Source organism: Eschrichtius robustus, chromosome 14, assembly GCF_028021215.1.
Source record: "Eschrichtius robustus isolate mEscRob2 chromosome 14, mEscRob2.pri, whole genome shotgun sequence".
NCBI lineage: Eukaryota > Metazoa > Chordata > Mammalia > Artiodactyla > Eschrichtiidae > Eschrichtius > Eschrichtius robustus.
In genome coordinates, this window is record NC_090837.1 from 97,856,685 (window position 1) to 97,877,641 (window position 20,957).

The 20,957-nt window shown below is 51.8% G+C and overlaps 1 protein-coding gene across 1 annotated transcript in view; it reads right to left on the reverse strand.

Annotated features, from left to right (window-relative positions):
• The window catches only part of MBP (myelin basic protein), a 116,040-nt gene that overhangs the window by 32,083 nt on the left and 63,000 nt on the right, over positions 1-20,957 (reverse strand). The window contains exon 4 of the mRNA XM_068563093.1: positions 1,661-2,082. Coding sequence (XP_068419194.1) covers positions 1,661-2,082 — 422 coding nt within the window. The remainder of the gene's footprint in view (positions 1-1,660; positions 2,083-20,957) is intronic.

The window sequence follows — 20,957 nt, forward strand, 5'->3', positions numbered from 1 at the left end:
GTATGTCTAATATATATTCATTTTGAGATGAGGTCACAACAATTGACATAAACGCTTTCACGATTTTATTTTAACTTAACCCTTTACCACCGAAATGAAGCTTGTTTTGTAATATATGCTATGCAGCTGCTTAATCTCTTCTGCACAGTTTAAATATATTTTTCCTGTTCTTTGGGTTAAGCAGAATAGTTTAAGGTTTCAAAACTGTCGATGCTGCATGCATACGGGGTGCTTTGCATAATAGCAAGACTTGATTAGGCTGACGTCAGGGTCTGGTGTGGTTTGATAGCTGTGCTTGATAAAGCATCTCGGATTGAAATCAGCATTAGAAATAGGTCAGAAGACCCACATTTCAGGGTGAGGGAAGACTGCCCCAAAGTACAGGACACTGAAGAAACCAATCAGAAAATGAATTCTATAAGCACAAAAGGTACATGGAGTTTATTCACAGGAAGTCCTGCCAAGTGTCACGTGACAGATCTCAGCTCCCAGCAGGTCCCCGAAAGCTCAACGCACCTTAACACCACACAAAAGGCGCAGCTGACACCTGTGTTTATCTCCAACAATTTCAGGATCGTCAGTAATTTTAAGAACTGTAGTTAGAGACTAAAGCGAATTCGAGGAACTCCTGAACTCCCAGTGCCCCGGTGTTGATGACGCTATAGGACCACGATGACAAGGGCCTCAGCTCCACACTCGACTCAGAGCCCCTTACAACTTCCCAAAGGCCTTTCAGGATAAGCACAGGGCACAGCCAGAGGCAAGGCTGCATCTTAGGTGTTTTGTGAGCACACCCAATAAACCAGGGGCTTTTTTGAAAAACCTCAGTCCTTCCAAAATCACCCGGCTATCCGACGCTCTAAAAATCAGGCGCCGCGCGGGCGATGTATTTGCTATCGGAATGCCACTTGGGGGTCAGCTTTTCAGTGAAGCATCAGCACAGATGATCTATTCACAATCTAGTCCAGAAGCCACTTTCACAAACCGGACCACAATAGGAGCAATTTTCTCCTGTGATACATTTTTATCTACAGAACATTTAAATAATGAAACTTCACAAATTCTACACTCAAATGAATGGAATAACAAACGAATACAGTTTTGATTCACAGACACACTCATTTAATCCCTCACACTCATTTATTTCCCTAAACAACTCAGACAAAAGAGAACGTCTGCTCGAGGCGGATTTAAATTTCGAGTTTGTTCAAAAGTCCTCAATCACATCCTTGTTGCAAAGCAACACGAAGCTAGCGGCGCTGAGTCCGGGAAAACGTCGGCAACAGCCCAGCGTGGAGCCCCGAAGCGTGGGCGGCAGAAGCCACGTCAGCCCTAAAGCCCCCAAGCATAAGACACAAAAGACCACAGTGCCCACATCCACACCGCCCAGGAGATGTGAACTCAGAACGTTCTCCGTTCCTGGACCACATCCTGACCGCATCCCTGGTGAGCAGGGGAGAGAGCGTGAAGTATCGAAAGCGGTGACCCAGGCCCCTCCCAGGAGCCCGGAAGCATCTCCAGCAAGGACAACACGTCTCCCCAGACAGCACAGAGGCTGTACTCCCTCTAACGGCTGAGTTCACCTGCGGATTCCCTTCCTTTTCCGCTTACACCACCTGGGAGGCACGACCGGCACGCGCCTCTACTCCTCAGAGCTCACCTTGCCCGAGCCCCGCTTGGGTGCACCCCTGTCCGCGCCAAAGAAGCGGCCGAGGGAGTCGAGGATGCCCGTGTCCCTGTGTCTGGGGAGGAAGCCGTGCCTGGCGTGGTCCATGGTGCTTGCCGAGGCCAGGTACTTGGATCTCTGGGAGGGTCTCTTCTGAGCCGCCATCACATCCAGGCCCTCGGGAGCAGCCGCGCTGTCTTCTTGGATGGTCTGGAGCTCGTCTGACTCTGAGGGCCGGTCTTTGAAGGTGTTGTCCTCCCTCCCTGGGGCATCTCGGGAAAAGAGGCGGATCAAATGGGGGCGGCCCCCGGGGTCAGCTGGGCTGGCATCCGGCCAGGCATTCTTCGGGCCCGCTGTGCACTTGGAGTCTGTCACCGCTGTGTCCTGCAAGGGGGTCCCATTGTTCTGGTCCACATCTGCAAACAACAGTGAGATATGAATACGGCTGTGCAAAGCGGGGTGGGGACAATGCCGCTTTCTTCCCGGGCTGGGCGACCGGCCGTCTCCCAGCAAACCCACAGGGTGCGCAGGCGCCAGGGAGCTCCATGCGGCCCCGGACTGCCTTGGGCAGGACCCATCCGGCCTGAGCATCCTGGCGGCGGCTCTGTGTCTCAGAGGCCCTGGGAATTGTCTCAGGTGCTCCAGATCCGGCACGGGGCCTTCCCGAGCAAACAGGGCCGGGCACACAATCTCCCCTAGGTGCTGCCACTCCTGCCCTGGGGGGCTCCAGGGTTGCAGGTGCCTCGATGGCATGTTTATCATCTAAAAGGCCACTGGTGCCTAAGCAAAGCGTGTTGGGAGCACTTATTTGACAAAAGGTATTTTTAGCATTCTTGGTAAAAGTGGAACTGCCCACACCTTTTGCAATTCATGCCTTAAAGACATGGGACACTTAGAATTCTTTAGTCCCCAGCGTCCACAAGAGGCCTCTTGCATGAGAGAGAGCTGCTTGTTCACGACATTCTGGTTTGGCTTCTCCTCTGTAAGCAGCAACAATCAGAAAGTTTAAGTGGAAACGGGGTGGTTCATGTGGCACACCATCCTCCCTTAGCTTTTTACAAAAATACACAGTATTTCTCTCGAGAATGACAATACCTCCATCTTGCTCTCAGTTACCACAGGTGGGTATAAATGAATGTCATGTAGTTAGGTTCTTCTCCAAAGTTTATTACTTTTCTACGGCAAATGTGGCTTTACTCACACTATCCATCCATCAAACTGCCTAGAAATCTATTTACTAGCATTTACCAACAGCATCCGACCACCCATCCACCCATCCATCTATCCACTGTCCAACCATCCATCCATTATCCACCCGTCCATTCACCGTCCACCCATCCATCCACTTATCCACCCGTCCATCCACTATCCAACCATCCATCCACTTATCCACCCGTCCATCTACGTATCCACCCATCCATCCACAATCCAACCATCCATCCACTTATCCACCCGTCCGTCCGCCCACCCAGCCACCCATCCTTACCAAGCACCTAGCAAGCGTAATGTCCCCTGCACTAGGCGAACAAGATGTGGTCCTTGTCGCATGAACACAGATGAAAATGAACGTTACGGGTTGCATAATGTCCCCGCAGATGGTGTGTCCACATCCTAATCCCCAGTACCTGTGGATGTGAACTTATTTGAGGGTTAGGTCTTTTGCAGATGTAATCCAGTTAAGATGGGGTCTCACTAGAGTAGAGTGGGCCCCGACCCAATGACCAGTGTCCCTGTGAGAAGAGGGGGATTTGGATGCAGACACACACACACACACACGCAGAGGCCACGTGGCACGGAAGCAGACCGTGGCCTGGTTTGTCTACAAGACAGCGTTGCCGGGAACACGGGGAGGCGGGTGACCCGGGGCAGACCCTCCCCCCGAGTCTTTGGGGAGCGCGCTGCCCTGCCCGCACCTGGGTGCCCACAGCTGGGTGTAGATTCCTGGCCTCCGGACCCGAGAGGGTAGACATCCCTATTGTTTTCGGCCACCCCGTTTGTGGTAATTCGTGCGGCTGCTGCAGGAAACAGATGCAATGTGTAATTTCATGTTGAGTAACGACATGAAAGGCAACAGCAGGATAAGGGGCGTCAGGAAGGCCCCCTGAGGGGACCGCTGGATGACACGGGAGTGTGGGCCGAGGGCGGGGTGGCCGGGGTGGGGGGACGTACTTCTGCAGAGAAGGACGCCCAGGACAGGGTCCTCGGGAAGGAGCTTGCCTTGTTCACCGGGGAGAAGCAGGAAGGCCTGGAGCCCGAGGGTGCAAGGCTTAAGGTGCTGGCCGGTGAGCGGGAGGAGGGAGTAGATGGGGAAGGGGGATGGTGGGGGGGAGGGGATGATGGAGGAAAGGGGAGGGGGGATGGTGGAGGGAAGAGGTGAGAGGAGGATGATTCAAGAGACAGGCCAGCCAGGCTGTGCAGGGTTTCAAGGGCTGAGGCAAAGGGTTTTGTTCGCAGAAAGTGCCCAGAGACAGCCAAGGAATGGGGTGTGGGTGGGACCAGACTTCAAGGGAGGAGAAGGCTCAGCCTGCAGGTGAGCACAGGTGCGGGTGAGCACAGGTGCGGGTGAGCACAGGTGGGAGGGGCTATGGTCAAGGGAGAGATAGGGTGCAGGGCCAAGCTCATGTCCTTGGGGTGCCAGGAAGGAACGGCACATGGCTGGGGGATGACTGCAAGGAGGGTCTTTCCTTTTGTTGTATGTACGCGGGGGAGTTTTTATATCTACAACCCTTACTTCCACAAATATATAAATAACAAAAACCGAGTGATTCCACACTCCTTTAACAAAATCACAGGGGCCAAGAGACTGTCCCATGGGTGACACTCATCGTGCAGTCAGTATACTGACTTATGTTTCCAAAGCAGAGTAACTGACTCCCAACGGATATCATAAATGTTTGCCGGAGACCAAGTACCAGGCAAACAGCCAGACCCTGGGATCCTGCAGTCTTTTTTCTGCTCCTAAGAGGGTGCACACAGCTCTCAGGTGTGCCCAACGCCGGCCATGCTACAGGCCTTATAAATATGTCACTTAGAATATGGCGTATCTTTTATGACCACTGGTTACTTGAACCACATGAGAACACCAATATTTATCACATATCAAATCTCTCACTGTATCGTAGCAACGTGAAAAAGCACCATGAAGAATGCTGTGGCCGGCACAAAGCTGTAGATTTTTGCAGGGATGCAATCCTAATCTATAGGTTGCAACAGAAAGAGTCTGATTTTCAAGCTGTGCTTTAGATTCTGTGGCTGATATAAATTAACGCAAATGTAAAGGGGAAACAGGCACTATATTGTACATGATTAAATGCATTAACGAAACACAAGCGCCTCTGAATACTAATATTTTTACAACAGTTGGCTTTTGTGTCTCTGAATATGGGTATTTGTGAGGCACAGAGAAGGGCGTTTGTGTCCTGAAAGTAGCTTCTCCCAGGACGCAAGGAGCACAGGGAGAAGCTAAAATCTGTGGCTCTGCAGCATTTTGGGTAAGGACAAGGGCAGTTTCAATTTGTCAATTAATAACAGCTTTAATCGAATTAAAGCCCAGGGCAGAGTTCTTCTTTAGACTCTGTCTGGAGCAAAGCCTCTAGTGCACAACGTGAGGGGCACACGTCTGGCTCTACCCAAACATGCACTTATAATTCTCTCTCTATTATTGTACCAATTCTACAGGAAATTGCACAAAAATGTCTTAAAAAACCCCACCTCCATCTAATGGCTAAAATGACCCCAGGAAACTTAGGGAAACGCACTGGACTTCCGGAGGTGGTGATATTAAAATCACGAATTGCTCCCTGGACCGTCTCTGAGAAGCAGAGGACGTCACCGGCTGGAGGGTGGCTTCTGGGGTACAGAGACCCCCCCCCGCCCCCCCCCCCCCGCAGAGCAGGATGGCGACCTTGGGGCAGTGTTTACTCTTTAGAGCAACTCACGGGTGTCACCACCTGAGGGAGGCTCCAGCCCAAGGTCTCGGCAGCACCACTTGGGCCTGTGGGTCCTCAGCGTCCCACCTGCCCAGAGTCAGGGCCTGCAGGGCGTCCCCGAGAAGGGCCCTGGAGGCTGAGCTTGACCCCCGTGCTCCGCAGCAAGGGCCCCGAGCCGCCTTTGGTATCTGCGGTCCTCAGTGGGGAGGGGGAGCCATGCGCTGGCCTCCGGCACCTCGAGCCCGCTTCAGCAGCACACGCAGGGATCAGGTGTGCTGGGTGCCCCCCAGGGCCACCCCTCCGGTAAACGCAGTGTCCGGTCACAGCCCAGAGGCGAAGCCGAGCGCTCGCTGGATGCTCTGTGCGTTACCAGCAACCCCGCGAGGCAGGTCGTTTTACGAGCCCTTTTACTCATGTGAGGAAACCGAGGCAGAGAAAAGTGAAACAGGATTCGACGGAGGCGGTGATGTGCATTCTGGGTCCCCAGCTGCCGTCTACGTTCTGCCGACTGCAGACCATCCCCAGCTATGGGCGCCCCGCAAGCCTGCGCCAGCCCCTGCTGGCTTGAACTGGCACTAGGTTTTGCCTCTCAGGGTCACATGTAACTGCAGATGACCGATGGCTAAAACGTTTCTGTTTAACAGAGAGGGACTGGCCGGGAAAGATGGAGGGACATCCTAGAGCGCTGCCATCCTGAGCTAAGAGCCCAGCCTGGGCCCCACCTGCAAGACACAAGGCTCTGGAAGCCCCCAGCGCTCTGCAGGGCTCTGTTCGCCCACCTCCCGCGACCTGCACGCATAAGCATCTGCTCACAGTTGACTACATCCGCTGTCCTTGGCAGAATATGTTAATGACTGTTAAACACCCAAAAAGGCTGAGTTAGGGAATCCTGAAAATCATTATTTTCTATGATTCCATATCATTTTTGCTATAACCAGAAAACGACACACATCACATATTCATGTAAGATCATCTCAAAGAAATTGTGATGATGAAGTGAATCTTGTTCTATATTTAAATATGACTGTTTTTACCTAGACTGTGTGTCTTATGCTTTTTTCCATCACAGCCATGGAAATCATATTCTATCACCAACTTTCATCAAAACCTCATGTGTGCGTGCATGCGTGTGTGTGTGCAAACATGAGAACACACACAGATGCCGAGGCACACCCCAGACCCAAACAGAAACCAGAGGATGGCCCCCCTTTCTGCATTTTTTTTTTTAACAGGCCGGGGTGGAGTGGGCAGTGAGTTATTCATTCTCCCAGTAACTTGGTTTTTGCCCTTTAACCGAGCGTTGTACGCGGTCAGTGACACCTCCTGTTCACCCAAGCTCAGAGCACGTGATTATCAGGGAAGTTCAGTGTCAAAGATGCTGATGACCTGGAGCCCGTGGTGGTGTCGGGTGTTTCCCACCCTCGGTGTCCTGTGGCCCTGAGTGCTCTTGTCGGGAGCCCGCGCCCGCGGGGAGAGGACTTGTCCCGCTGGAACTCAGGGCTTTTCCCAGCTTTGAGCTGACCCGGGCGGGCAGCTCTGTTCCCACCACCATGGGAACATCCTGAGTCTATCAGGTGAGGTCAGCGTGAGCACGGGCTGCGGCGTCACCTTCTGAGTTTGCCCGTTTCTCCAAATGCCACAGGCTCTCAGGTCAACAGGAATAGAAAGGATGTACTCAGTTTCTCAGAGCAGGACCGTATCGCTCATCAAACCAGAATAACACATAATACAGAAATCCCCTCCGTGAGTGCGTCAGCCTATTAAAGTTAACGACAAAACGAAAACCTTCTGTCGGTAAGATATAAGTCATAGTGTTCTTCCTTTCACTACAATTAATTTAATGTTTCTTCCTATGATTAGAGAGGGATCGACCATAAGGGATCGTCCTTCCATAACAGATGATCCAACTATAATTTCATCGGGGAAGTTTAATAAGATTTCATCTTCACGGCTGATCAGATTGGACACAATAAAAATGATCATCACTCACCCAGTCAGAGGTTTTGCCAATAACAAACTTTAAAAATGTGTGGTAGAGGCTTAGCCCACTGCAAATCATCACTGCTGGTTTGTTTTATTTACAGGCATCATTCCCATCTCAACGGGAGGTTCCCAGACTTCACAGACCAGTAAAATAGCAGAAAGTAGGGGTGAGGTCTTCATACTGGCATATCCAGAACTTCGAGAAGCTTTTATTTTATTTATAGCTAAGCCATAAAGAGAAAACAAGTAACTACCATGTACTAGCCTACATTTCACTAAAGAAAGAAAGGGAATTTGGGTATCAAAAGAACAGGAAAGGCATCATCTCAGAATAAAGGGCCGTGCCACGTCTTCTGGTCACTTTTTGACCCAAGAGGCTGCATCTGTCCACACACGCCTCACCGGCCCACCTCGAGTGGAGGCTCTGGGTCCAGCGCTGCTGGTGGCCTCCTGGGCGGGGCAGGGCTGGGACACACCAGGAAGTCCCAGGGTTCCAAGAGACTCTCCCTGACCCGTGCAAAAGTCCCCAAACCCGAACACCATGCTGCCTCTACTGAACCCCTCCGAGCTTCTCACTCTGCCACCAACCTCTCTAACAGCCTCCCACAGGGGGGGCTTTTGGTATATACTATACATATATACTTTTCTTTTCCCCCGCATGACATCCATTCAGATATTTTGATAGAAAATAAAATCTGTTTCTTCATTCTGAGGGATCAGACTCACTGGTTGTACCTACATTTTTTTTTGGCTTGGTTTTAAAAACAATTGTTTTTGGTGGCCTATCTAATTAGGTTTGTAGCCCAGACTATAATTTTAGTTGACTATTTTAAATTACAGAAAAAAAAAAAAAAAATCACCCAGAAACTAAAGTCACGATTGAACTGATTTGCTAGGTCTGTCCCCCATCACAGGGATTTTTCCTGGCTCAAAACCATGGATTTCCAGTTTGCTGTCTCTGCCACTTCTTCCTGGTGGGTGTGACACACACAGCGTACCCGGCTACAATCTCCTATGGATGCACCATGGAAGCCCACCCCAAGCGCTTCCTGGTTACCTTTTATAGGGCCTGAAGTAGAGACGATTGTCTAAGGAACTGCTGGGGTTCGTAAAGTTCACGTCCAGGCTGCTGGCACCAGGGCTCCTAGAAGCTCAGGCAGTGCTCCGGAGGCCCATCGGGGTCACCGGGACCCCGCCGTCCCAACCCTTTAGCCCTGCCGTAACGTCGTGTGGTACCCGAGGCAGAAATTACCCAGGGCCTGAGCATCCCAGCGACCGTGCATGGAATGGGGTGGTCACCTTCCTGGGCGGGGAGGGCACTGAGCCACAGTGGGGACGGGGCTCTGGGGCACTTGCGCACTTTCCGCTAGACGCACAGGGGCAGAAGTCAGAGCGGCTGTGAGCCCCGCTGCCCTGGCGCACTGCACAGTTTTCTCCTAAAGTGATTCGCAACCTGGTTTCCCAGCTTATAGTCGCTTGAGGAAGTATTATCCAAAATGAAATCCATAAGCCCGAGAGCACCAAAGGTGCTACTTTCATAACCGTTCATAGGAATCCTTAGTTTCTAAGGGACAGATGGAAGGAACTATCGCTGTGGAATCCACAAAATGGAGGAAATCTTCAGTTTTTTGGTCTTCGATTTGCTGTTTTTAAACTCATGCTTTATAACTTATATTGTTCTTCCATATTTTTTCCATCAGATGTCATCTTAAAGATCATTGAGACCATCGACACCATTGTAAAATGTAGATTAGCACGACTGACACTATTTCAGGCCCTCTCTCACTGGGACAAGTTGACCTGGCAAATGTGTGACCCCAAGGTCAAGCCCTTCAGGGCGGGTGACCTGAATCAGAAGGGGAGAGGAAATCTGAAGTCACACGGCCTTCCTTAGAGTCAAGAAGAACTTAAGGGATACAGAGATGGTTGTAAGAACTAAAGAAAAGTTATCCAATACTTCAGCCCTTTGCAGAAGAGGTCTTATTTCCCAAAAACCAAGAGAAGGTGATTGGGTTTCCTACAGCTCAGGAAAAACGACGCAGAAGCTCAGAACTCGAAACTGAAATAGACACCACAACTGTCCTCAAGTGGCCTTTGTAAATTTCGATTCTCAGTTGGCTTCTGTGGTGGGGAGATGGTTTGGATCTGCTGTTGCAGGATTCTTCCCCGAGGCAGCTTTGCGGACACGCAGTAACTCCGCAGAGCCTCCTGCTGACCCTCGCCTGCCCTGGCCGTCCCCTCCCGGACCATCAGTGACCACGCAGAACCTTGGCCTCCTTCTGCAGAAACAGGCTCCAGCTCCACCCACCCCCGCCCGACCGCCCGCCAAGCAGAGATTCTGCAGCAGGGAAGCTACAGAAAAAGGAGGTAGACGTCGTTTCATCTGGTAGACCTGAGTCCTGGCCGGGATTCTCATTTTTGGTTGATGGTATGAAATAGGTCGAGTTTCCACGTTACTTTTCTCTGGGTCTGCTGATACATGTTATCTGACAGAAGAACATCTTGTGCCATCTCACGTGACCATCCACATAAGAAAGCACCGTGCCTGTCCCGTCTGTGGACCGTCAGCCCCTCTCCATCCTGGGGGTGGAGGCGCCGCACCGGCCGCTGGGCATGGGGTCTGCTGGGCTCGGATTGAACACGCATCCAGCGCCCTTCTTTCTGAAGCAGCCTGCCCGGAAAGGCCAGGCATCGGCTGCAGGGAGCAGCCCGCAGGCTCTGCAGCGCCTGTCCTTCAAGGGGCTGCCTTAAACCGACGGCCACAAACCAGGCTGTGAGCTCAGGGCCTTGGACAGAACCTCACGTTAAAGTGATAGGAACAAGCGTGCGGTCCGGGGTTGGGGGGGGGGGGGGCGGGGGGAAGGGCAGGAGGGAGCCGCTCCTTACAAGCACCCGCTGCCCCGGGCCGGCCGACCCTCTGAGCAGGAGGGGCGCCGGGTGGGGTACGTGTGCGTCTCTGATGTGACCGGGCCCCTCTCTGCAGAGGAGCTGGCCACGCCCCTGGGCCCGTGGAGCCCTGGAATTTGCCAGTGTGGGCCAGGGGGAAGAGGACCCTCCTTGTTTGTGGAATACTTCTGTTCCTGGCACGCTGCACTCAGGGTCACCAGGGAGGGCGAAGGAACAAAAAGGCCCATGGTTGTGGCCTGTGGATTTGCTCCGGCAGAAATTCTGCATCTATGAGAGGTATGCGGCCGCCCGCAGGCTGCCTGCAGAGATTTCTTTAAAACTTCGCCACAAACGAATCTTACCAACCCACCCATCTCACACGAATGCCTCCTTTGTGGACCCAGAACATATAGTTTTTATTTGCTCTAAATAGCTGGCCCCTCAAACCCTCCCACAGCGGGGATGGGGTCACGGGCGAGGCAGCCCCGCGCGGAGCTGGAGCAGGATGAGGGGCTCCCCCCTGAGTCTGCACCTTCTCCATCGCACGACAGTGGTGACAGGCCGAACGCCTGGCTTCCCAAACCCAGCTGGTGTCAAGATGATGAGACTCCAAAGAGCCCGGTATTCACACGGTTCTGTTCCCTGGGCAGCCTCTGGGATTCTCACAGTAACTCTGCACAGACTCGCGGAGGCTGCAGGATCCGCCGAGAAGGTGGCACCACAGGCACCACTACCAACTGCTTTCCAGTGGGGAGCAAATAAGCTAAAACAGGTACTCCTACCTCTAGGCCAATTTTACACATTGGTGCTCAACAAATGCTGGTGGCGTTAAACTGAATTTGGACTACAGGACCAGAGTCTGCTGTAGTCAAACCTAGCAGACCTTGATTTGGTTCTACCACCTACTATGTGACCTTGACCACATGATCTAATCTCTCAGCACCTCGGGTGCCTCACTGGCAAGATGGAACGAATACGTGGAGCTCCCTCAGGTCACCGTTCTGACGAGCACCTGAGGTGCACGTAATAAAATGTTCTTAGCACCGGTGCACAGTGAACTCTCAGTGGGGGCTTTTGTTATTGTTGCTATTATTACGATATTTATAAAACTAGTTTGGGAATACCTTGTGTAAGAACCCATACATTTTCCGTCCACCCATCCATCCACCTACCCATCCATCTATCCATCCACTCACCCACCAGCCCTTCCATCCATCCATCCATCCACCCACCCATCCACCCACCCACCCACCCATCCATCCACCTGTCAATCCAACCAACCATCCATCCATCCATCCACCTGTCAATCCAACCAACCATCCATCCATCCATCCATCCATCCATCCATCCATCCATCCATCCATCCATCCATTCACCCACCCATCAATCCATCCATCCATTCACTCATCCATCCATCCATCCATCCATCCACCCACCCATCAATCCATCCATCCATTCACTCATCCATCCATCCATCCATCCATCCACCCACCCATCAATCCATCCATCCATTCACTCATCCATCCATCCATCCGTTCACTCATCCATCCATCCATCTATCCATCCACTCACCCATCAGCCCATCCATCCATCCATCCATTCACCCACCGATCAATCCATCCATCCATCCATTCACCCACCGATCAATCCATCCATCCATCCATCCAACTATCCATCTATTCATCCACTCCCCCACCAGCCCACCCATCCATCCATCCACCCGTCCATCCATCCATCCATCCATCCATCCATCCATCCACCCATCCATCCATTCAATATTCATTTCATGCCTGTGTAGGCAGAACTGTAAGAATGGGTCCCAATAACCCTCACCCCTTGTACAATTCCCGCTTCTCTCAGTGTGTGGAACCTGTGAATATGATGAGGTATCACTTGTGATCATGTTATGTCTTATGGCAAAAGGGAGGAGCCTCTGGAAGGCACAGTTTTCTCCAGCTGGTAGCAGAAGCCGAGGTCAGGGAGACTGTCACTCAGGTATGAGACGGATGGGGAGCGAGCTGCTGGCTTTAGAAACGGAAGGACCATGCGCAGGGTCTGGAGACGGGCCTCCAGGAGCTGAGGGGACGGCACGGTCCATGGCTCACAATGCAATAAATAATCGATACATTTGCTATCGGGCGTTTTACTAAATGAGAACGTTATTTTTAGATCTTTTCTTGGGCACAGTTGCAGATCTGTCCTGCAGCGCTGTCTGTCCCTGGAAGCCGCAGGAACAATGGTGTCAAATGTCTAGCGGCAGAGATGGGGGCGCTTCACACAATGTCTGCTTTTCACGAGCGGCCTCCCAGCACTGAGAAAGTGCCCACGCAGTGCCAGTACCAGCTAGTGTCAGCTACTGCTCTTTCTTAAGGATAAAAATAACTTGAAAACTCTGCAAGTGAAGAAATATTCAGTGAAATACTTAAAAAAAACCCTCAGGCAGCAAAACATGATTTTTCAGCTTAAGAAAAGGTGATGTAACAATTAGATAAATGGAAGTAAAGGGAACATTCCAAGATATCAACTATAAAAATGTTCTCAGGTAAACTCTCTTTATCCGCTGTTTTAACTGTTCCCAGATATATATGGCTTTAGTCAAGCGCATGCTAATATTTTCATGCTTTTTTTGGTTTGTTTATTTTCTGTTTTCGAAATCGTTTTGAGACCATTTATCATGATCATATAATCGGACACCATTTACAGTTTATAAGGTATCCGACTGAAGAAATGGAAAATATTCCCTATCTTCTCATGCAGTAGAGGTAGACACCTTAAAAGACTGATTTATGAAAATTCTAACTTAAACACAATGGGTGCCTCTAATAATCTATTTTTACGTTTTGTTGCATGAACTTTGAATAATTAGATAATTTCATAAGGAAACTATCAAACGTAGAAAGTCAGCATTTCCACATCATGAAAATAAATCCATACACACACACATGGATGTGTGAGTATTACAAAGTTCTCCAAAGTTGAAGAAAATTCGATCTCCTTGAGTCTCACTGTAACATTTTACATTTTTATCCCAGAGACAATTTGGCATCGTTTGCTACAGGTCCTGGTTTATTTCCGAGGGACCCTGGGGTTTGAGGAATCTGAAGGATGCGATTGCACAGCGTAACCTGCCAGGTGCGGGAGCAGGTCCTGGGCGCTGAGGCGGTGTCGCTGCCTGCTCACCTGTGATCACTCGAGGCCAGCATCGCTCACAGCAGGGCTGGAGCAGGTTGCAAAGTCCCTTCTGGCCTGAAGGTCTACACATGTCGAAATGCAGGGCGTGAAATGTCGTCCTTAGAAAGTGGTTGCTCGGGGATAAAGCTTTTAATCCCTGCGAATGCTCTGTGCATTGTGGTGCGCCGAGCTATCGCTCAGTGCCGTGGTGTGAGGGGTATTAGTTCATCCCAGGGCTTTCCAAGAGCACCCAGAGCAGAGTGAGAAGGGATGTCGGTCCCGCGGAGGCTGACCTGTCCACACGTGTCTAAACCCCGTGTTAACGTGTGCCACCCCGCTGCCCAGGCATTTGGGGCGGGAATCTCCCAGGTCAGCCAGCCCAGCTTCCAAGGGCTCCCAGGTCCGGATCCGGATCTCAGTCACTCTACCTGACCTTTCCTGACCCCAACTCCTGCTACCGTCGTGGCAGCCCGCTCGCATCAGGTGCATCCGTATTTCTGAGTCTTTGACTCTGCTGTTCTTCCCCTCCGCCCTCCTGGCCAGGCAAACCCCCCCCCCCCTCCTTCAGGATGTGAATCCCCTCCCTGGACGCTGGCAGCCGGGGCTGACCTTTAGATGCCACCTGTACTTGCTATTCCACCCAGTTTCAAGTCGAGGTGACGGAAGGGTTTCAGGGTCTTAACGTTGACGACCCGCCCGTGACCTCCTCGGGACAAGGTGCCTCCCCCTGGGCCCCGTGGACGCTGAGCTGGACCAGCACCTCGCTGAGCTGGGCCGACGCCCACGCAGACCAGCAGGAGGGCAGCTGAAGGAGGCAGGGAGGGAGGGAGGGAAGGTCCCGGACGGTGGTTCTGTGTGGCCTGAGAGCACGGGGGCTTGGCCACGACCCGGGGAAACGTCTGGAGAGGCAAGTGTGGGAGCCGGGGCTGACCCTGCCATCCCAGCTCCTCCACGCCTGCGAGCCCCGTCTCGGACGTGCTGCATCCCGAGGGCTGTCCTCTCAGAGCCTCGAGGACAGAGTCACCGTCCGCCGTGCTCAGGACCCTCGGTGCCTGCCCACTGCTGACGGGCCGAAGGCGAAACTCGCACTGCGTGCAAACTCCCCTTTGACGGCTTTCCAAGTGTCAGCTCTGCCCGCTCTCCTGCAGCCCTGCCGCTCAGCGCCCAGCCCTCCGGCCCAGGGACCCTGCACGGCCTCCCGGCCCCAGGCAGCCCCGCGGGGACACGCGGTAACGGCCGCGCTCGTCTGACATTCTAGGGGCGGCTCAGCGGCCACGTGCCCCAGGCCCCCTGGAGCCTCCATAGAGGCCGGGCCCTGCTCAGGACTGTCCCTGGCCGGTGGCCTCTGCACCGCCGGGCTGTGCTCCCCTACCCACCCAGTCTGCGGCAGACTGTCCCCAGCCTGTCCCCACCGAGGGGGTCCTTGTTCATTTACACCTTAGGGCACCCAGGGATTATGTGCTGTGTGAATAGACAAAACCAGATCTGTAACGCTAAGATCAAGTTAAAAAGGAGAAGAACATTTGTTAAAAACAATTGTGATTTTTTTCCTTTTCAATAAATTTACTTCTAGGAAATGGAAATGTCTGTTTCCTTAACAACGATGGTTAGGATGGTTGTAAGCCTTTCTGGTTGTTGTCATCTTTGTGTGCGTGTGTGTGTGTGCGTGCGTGTGTGTGTGCAGGCACTCCCATGGTTAAAGACTGCCCTTGGTAACAAGATACCTCCGGATAGATGGATCAATGGATGAATATGATCTTGATATATTATGATTGAGGTTTGCTTTCTAAGTAATCAGGTCATGCGTCTGGAGTTAATCTGCTTATTCTTTCCCATTAGAAAAGGAACATTGCGTTGGCTGGAGAAGGCGGATGACAGATAGTAACAAAGCAGCCTTTGAGAACGGCAAATGGACAGAGGGCACTGCCCTGGCCTCCCTAATCTCCACGTAAATATCACAGACCACGGATAATGCCACAGTGATTGCGAATCAGCATCATCGTTTGAGGACAGCCGCCCAGCAGAGACATTTAAATGACAGGTTTCCTAACAGAAAGCGCCTGCACCATCACCGCTGACCTCCGGTCCGGGGTCAGTTCTGCAAACCACCGCAGGTTAGAATGTTACCCACAAGGGCTGGGATCACTGGTGATAAACAATCACAAAATCCCACACTTTTCAGAACGTTCCATCTCCTGTAGCAAAGGCATTTCCAAAGTTAAGAAATTACTATTATGAATCTAACCTCTTTTTCTTTTTATAAGAAAAGGTGCTACTTAGTAGTGAGATTGCTTGAATAATGGCAAGTAGGCGACACACAGGAAGAAGAACCACGCCTCCCACACGACTGTGAGACATGAAATCGACCACACATTGGTTCTGAGGGAGCATTTCTCAGGACACACGGGGCAGGAAGGCACCATTTGAAAAATTCAGCTGCGGAGTTGAAGCACGGGTCAGTGGCCAGCCTGTGAGTAGATGTGACGTCTGTGTCAGGGACACACAGGAGGGAGAGCATTTCACTGACGTAAGCTATTAACTGAATGTACAAAATACTTAATGATCTACACATTCAAATTGCTGGACCACGTTGCAGGTTAACTACAGATAACAGTGTGTATGTGTATCTGTTAAATATCACACTTCTCTTTAGTGGTAACGTGGAAACCCAGGGTCCCTTCGTGTCTTAGGAGCGTCAGAGATGTCTGCTAGTGAGGCTGGCATGACGGCTCCCCGGGAACATTCGCAGAGATGGACACGTACTTCCGCACAAGCAAAACAGCCGACTCTGCTAGAGCACTTCAGATCACCGCCCCCCTTTCTCCGCAACTTTGAGTGCGTCCTGCTCTGCAAACGTCCTGCATCCTGAGGAAAAGGCTCAGGATGGAACACGTGTTCAGAGGAACACGTGCTGGGCCTGGAGGGTCATCCCGTCAAACCCTGGCCTCTGAGCTCTCCCTTCAAGCCACGGTCCCCCGTGTACCAGGAGGCCGGGCAGAGCGGCTGGGGCAGGCCGACCCTCCACACGTTCCCCCCGGGGGAAGCCGAGACTTTCCATGATCATCGGTTTTGTTCCGTGGCTCATCCCAGTCTCAGGGCCTCTCTTTAGAATTCCCACCTTTCCTTCAGCTTAGGGAGAGGCAGCTCCTGGAAGATGGGAGTCGGGGGAGGGTTGCTTCAGTGCAGCTAAGTATGGGCTTGGGGACATGAACTTTCAAGGTGGGTCAGTGGACTCCGGTTTGATTGCTAATCCAGACCATAACGGTCTGCAGAGGCAGGAAAAGAAATCTCCGACGCAGCGAAAGGCCAAGGGTCTCGCATGCCTCAGCCACCAGCAAGGCTGACTGCGTCGTGGATTAAGTGAATCAGGCACTAGGATGGATTTCAGCTCTGGGGGGTGATGTTTACTAAACACCCAACTGCAAAGGACAGACATAAAAATGACGGTCTAAGCAAACAGCCCTGCCCTCTGGAGCTCAACGTAACAGACAAAATAATGCCAGCCTGGCAGGCGTCTGCCCCCCGAAGCCCTGAGCACCAGCCTCCTGGTGGCACCACTCGCAGTGGCCAGGACGCGGAAGCAACGCAAACGGCCAGCAGTCGATGGGTGGACAAGCAAAAGGCGGGCCACTGTAGGAAGGAATGAAGCACTGACACACGCACACCACACAACATGGATGGACCTCGAAAATGCGGTGCTCGGTGAAAGAAGCCAGCCACCAAAGGCCACCTGTCACGTGTGGAGTCAGCAAATCCACAGGCAGAGCATGGGTTCGTGGTCGCCGGGGGCGGAGGGGGGTGGGCTGGAGGGCAGAGAAGGGCCAATAATGGGACAAGTTTTCTTCTTAGGGTGAAAAAATGTTCTAAAGTTAGATTACAGTGAGGGTCGCACAACTCTATGAAAATACTAAAAATCATTCATCTGTACACTTAAAACGGGTGAACTTGATGGTATGTAAATTATACCTCAAAAAAGGTGTTAAAAATAAAAGCAATTAAGGAAGTCTTCATTTTACTCATTTGTTGCTTCAACAGAGCTTTTCAACCAAACAGAAATCAGAAGATGCGAGGGGATGTATTCAATCATATTTTTAAGGCAACTGGGAGAAGCAAAGAGACGTTTAATATTTAATGCCAAATGCCAGAGAATTAATGTATCTATGATGATTACATATCTATCAGAACATCTCAGTGAATAATGTATATACGACGCCATAAAGGAATTGGGTCTATCACTCTTCAGAGGAAAATTCTGTGCAAAAACTGCAATTATAGTGCTGATGAAAACAATGAACTGAAAAGCTAGAAGTCTAAAAATTAATTTTCTAACACGTGACCGTTAAGCAATGCCAGTACGAAATATGCCAGCCGCAAAGTGCAGAACTGTAGATTTAAGGGTCACAGGTGCCTCTTCTCTCTCTAAGCCCCTTTGACTCTGCACGTGGACCAGTGGCCCTTCCACGCGTGTCAACTCCCCTGGGGGGACATGCTACTTGCCTAAGAAGCTGATGCAAGGTTCGCTCGACGCTCTCTGGTTTCACAGTGTCGCTCACCTGGAAGGGTCCCTTGTGCGTCCTGCCTCCACAGTCGGGGGCTGACACATCAGTAAAGGAAAGACAGGGACAGAACCCTCAGAAGCTTTGATTCCTGGTTAAGGAAGTCGGGGTGCGACACAGAGGCTCCACGCCAAGCGGAAGAAGACGGAAAGGAGGAGAAGTGAGCTTCATCCTTACAGACTCTTGTGTGAGGTCTTTTACTGGTACTTGTCTCTACTGGACCCCCTGCACCCGCCACCCGCCCCGGCCCCCCATCGCTACGTCACAGCCATCACGATCCCCATTTTACAGCTGTAAATACCGAGGGTCAGCGAGGTCAAAACAAGACCCACACGTTTACTAAGCAGTAGAGTCAGGATGCGAACCCAGGTCAAGAGTCATGTCCGCGAGGGCAGGGTTTTCTGCTTTGCTCACTGCTGCACCCCTGCACTGAGACAACGCCTGGCGCATAGAAATGGCTCAGTAAATATTTGTGGAATGAGTAATTCTTATTTCAAAATAAGAAAACAATCCCTGTGCCATGCATTACGGAGACGGAGGGTTTAAGAGTCTGGTGTCTGTTCAAACCCTAACAAAGCAAAGGCTGGTTTTATTTTCTGTCTCTTGACGTTCCTGCAAGTTGAGAGGAAAAACCACCTGAGGTGGCTCAGCGGGGCCTGGGATGTGTTAGAGTTACTGTCACTGGTTAACTAGTGACCAAAGGATGCTCTCTTGTGTAGCCATGGAAACGAGTGCTGTTTTGCCCTCTTGCTAAGTGCAGGGTTTGTCCTTGTTGACATTCTTTAGTGGAGTGACAGCGGCAGTGACACAAGTGACAGACTTTGATAAGCAGTGTCTCCATCTTCCAGCTCCTCTCTTGGCCTCCAGAAGTTACACATCCCCAAGGCACTCCTGTCCCAGGGAGATACTTCCAGACTTGGGAGTTACTCACTGACATGGATCTGGGACAGAAGATTCGTCTCCTGCCTCAAGCATTGCGCTGGAGAGAGAAGCGGTCGCAAAAGTATACGAGATTTGAAAACTGTAGATGATATTTTATAATTTTGAAGACACTGGCTTTCTGAAGCACAACGATGGCATTCTCTTTATTTTTTATTACATGTCAGCTTGCACAGTATCCCCTCTCTGAGCTTTGCTGAGTATTAGTCTCTGTTCAGAGGCAGCTGTCCGGGTCCTGGAACCCGGCTGCACATACACCTCCCGGCTACTTCTGAATAAATGCTCCTATTTGAATGGCTTAGAAGTTCCAGCGTAGGAAGAACTTATGCCAGTTCTGCACCGTATTTCAAGGGATGTCTCTGTGAGTGTGTCAGAGTGCAGCTGGTCACCCCAGGCGCCTAATCCTTTAAAGGGCAAGTATGGAACCCAAAGTGCTCCTGGGGTCGGGTCACACCCTTCACTGCCCAGGGGCCTGGGGCCACCTTTGACCCCGAGGCTCAGAGTCAGACCCACGCATCCCTCCCTCCCCGAACTGGTTTTGAAACTTTCCTTTTTGTTCTCCCGCTGCCCCCCAGCCTGGCGTCCCACCCCTCATCATCTCAGGGGTTCACTTCTTTAATTCAATGTCACCGAAGGTGAGTGAGAACGACGTTGAGGACTGGACAGCAGCCCCGAAACCGCGAGGCAGACCCCTGGGGACCAGAGGAGCCAGCACCGTAAACTGCGGCCCAAGAGAGACGCGCTGGCGGGATCTCCAAGTCCCCCCGGAAGGCGCCGCCCCGTCCTTTACAGGCATCTCAGCAAGCAGAGTAATGCTACACTCCCCGCTCCCTGAAGCCCACCCTCGGGAGACGGCTCCCCGGATCTTCCTGAAGGTACCCAGCCCTCCCATCTTTAGTTACAAGCAAACAACTGCCCGCGAGGAAACTGCCAGGAAGATTCTGCCAACAACACCCAGCCGGGCGCAGCTGCCCCGACCTTCCTCACGCGCAAGTGAAGATGTGTGGTCCCCACGGTCCCCACGGTCCCCACCAGCGAGCCTGCAGCCGAGCAGCGCGCCCACCCCGGGGCCCGGACGTGGGGCCGCCCCTCCCTCCCTCCGGCCCTGCCTTCCCCTGTGTGCGTGTGTGAGAGTGTGCCTGACCGAGTGTGTGAGTGTGTGCGTTAGCATGAGCGTGAGGCAGGGAGAGTGTTTATGGGAATGAGTGTGAGTGGACGTGCATGTGAGTCAAACTCCGTTTCTCTGTGGCTGGAACTGCACTTGCTTCCCAGAAAGACAGACCGTTCACGAGGCCTACCCTAGAGACCGTAAGGCACCGGGGCAGCTGCTGTGCAAGCGCGGCATCACAGGTTATCTACCACCTGGAGGCAAGGCTCCTGTCGCCCTGTCCCCCCACCTGCGGCAAATCAGATCCTGGTACAGAGTTGCCTTCCAGGTACGGGACCTCCGCTTATAACCCTGGGCCACAGTGTCTTTGGTTCTTATCAAAGATTCCAGAGAGAGAAAGGAAACATTAAGACACGATTTTTCGAAGCAACTTAAATACAAAATTTCAGCTAGAGGCAATTTTCAAGTTAATTAAGATAGTGTACAAAATTCAACTATCCGGGTAGGGCCCTGGCTGTTAGAGAGACAGGAAAGAAGGCAGAAGGAGTACCTTCTTAATGTAAATTTTATATAACTTGGAAAATGATTATACTGTAGCCGTGAAATAAAAACGGCCTGGCTGCAAAAAGTCTACTAACAAAACATTCCAATATTCATGTGCCTAAATCACAGCAATTTACCTAGAGCTCACTTGCTGGGGAATGACAGGAACACCTCTG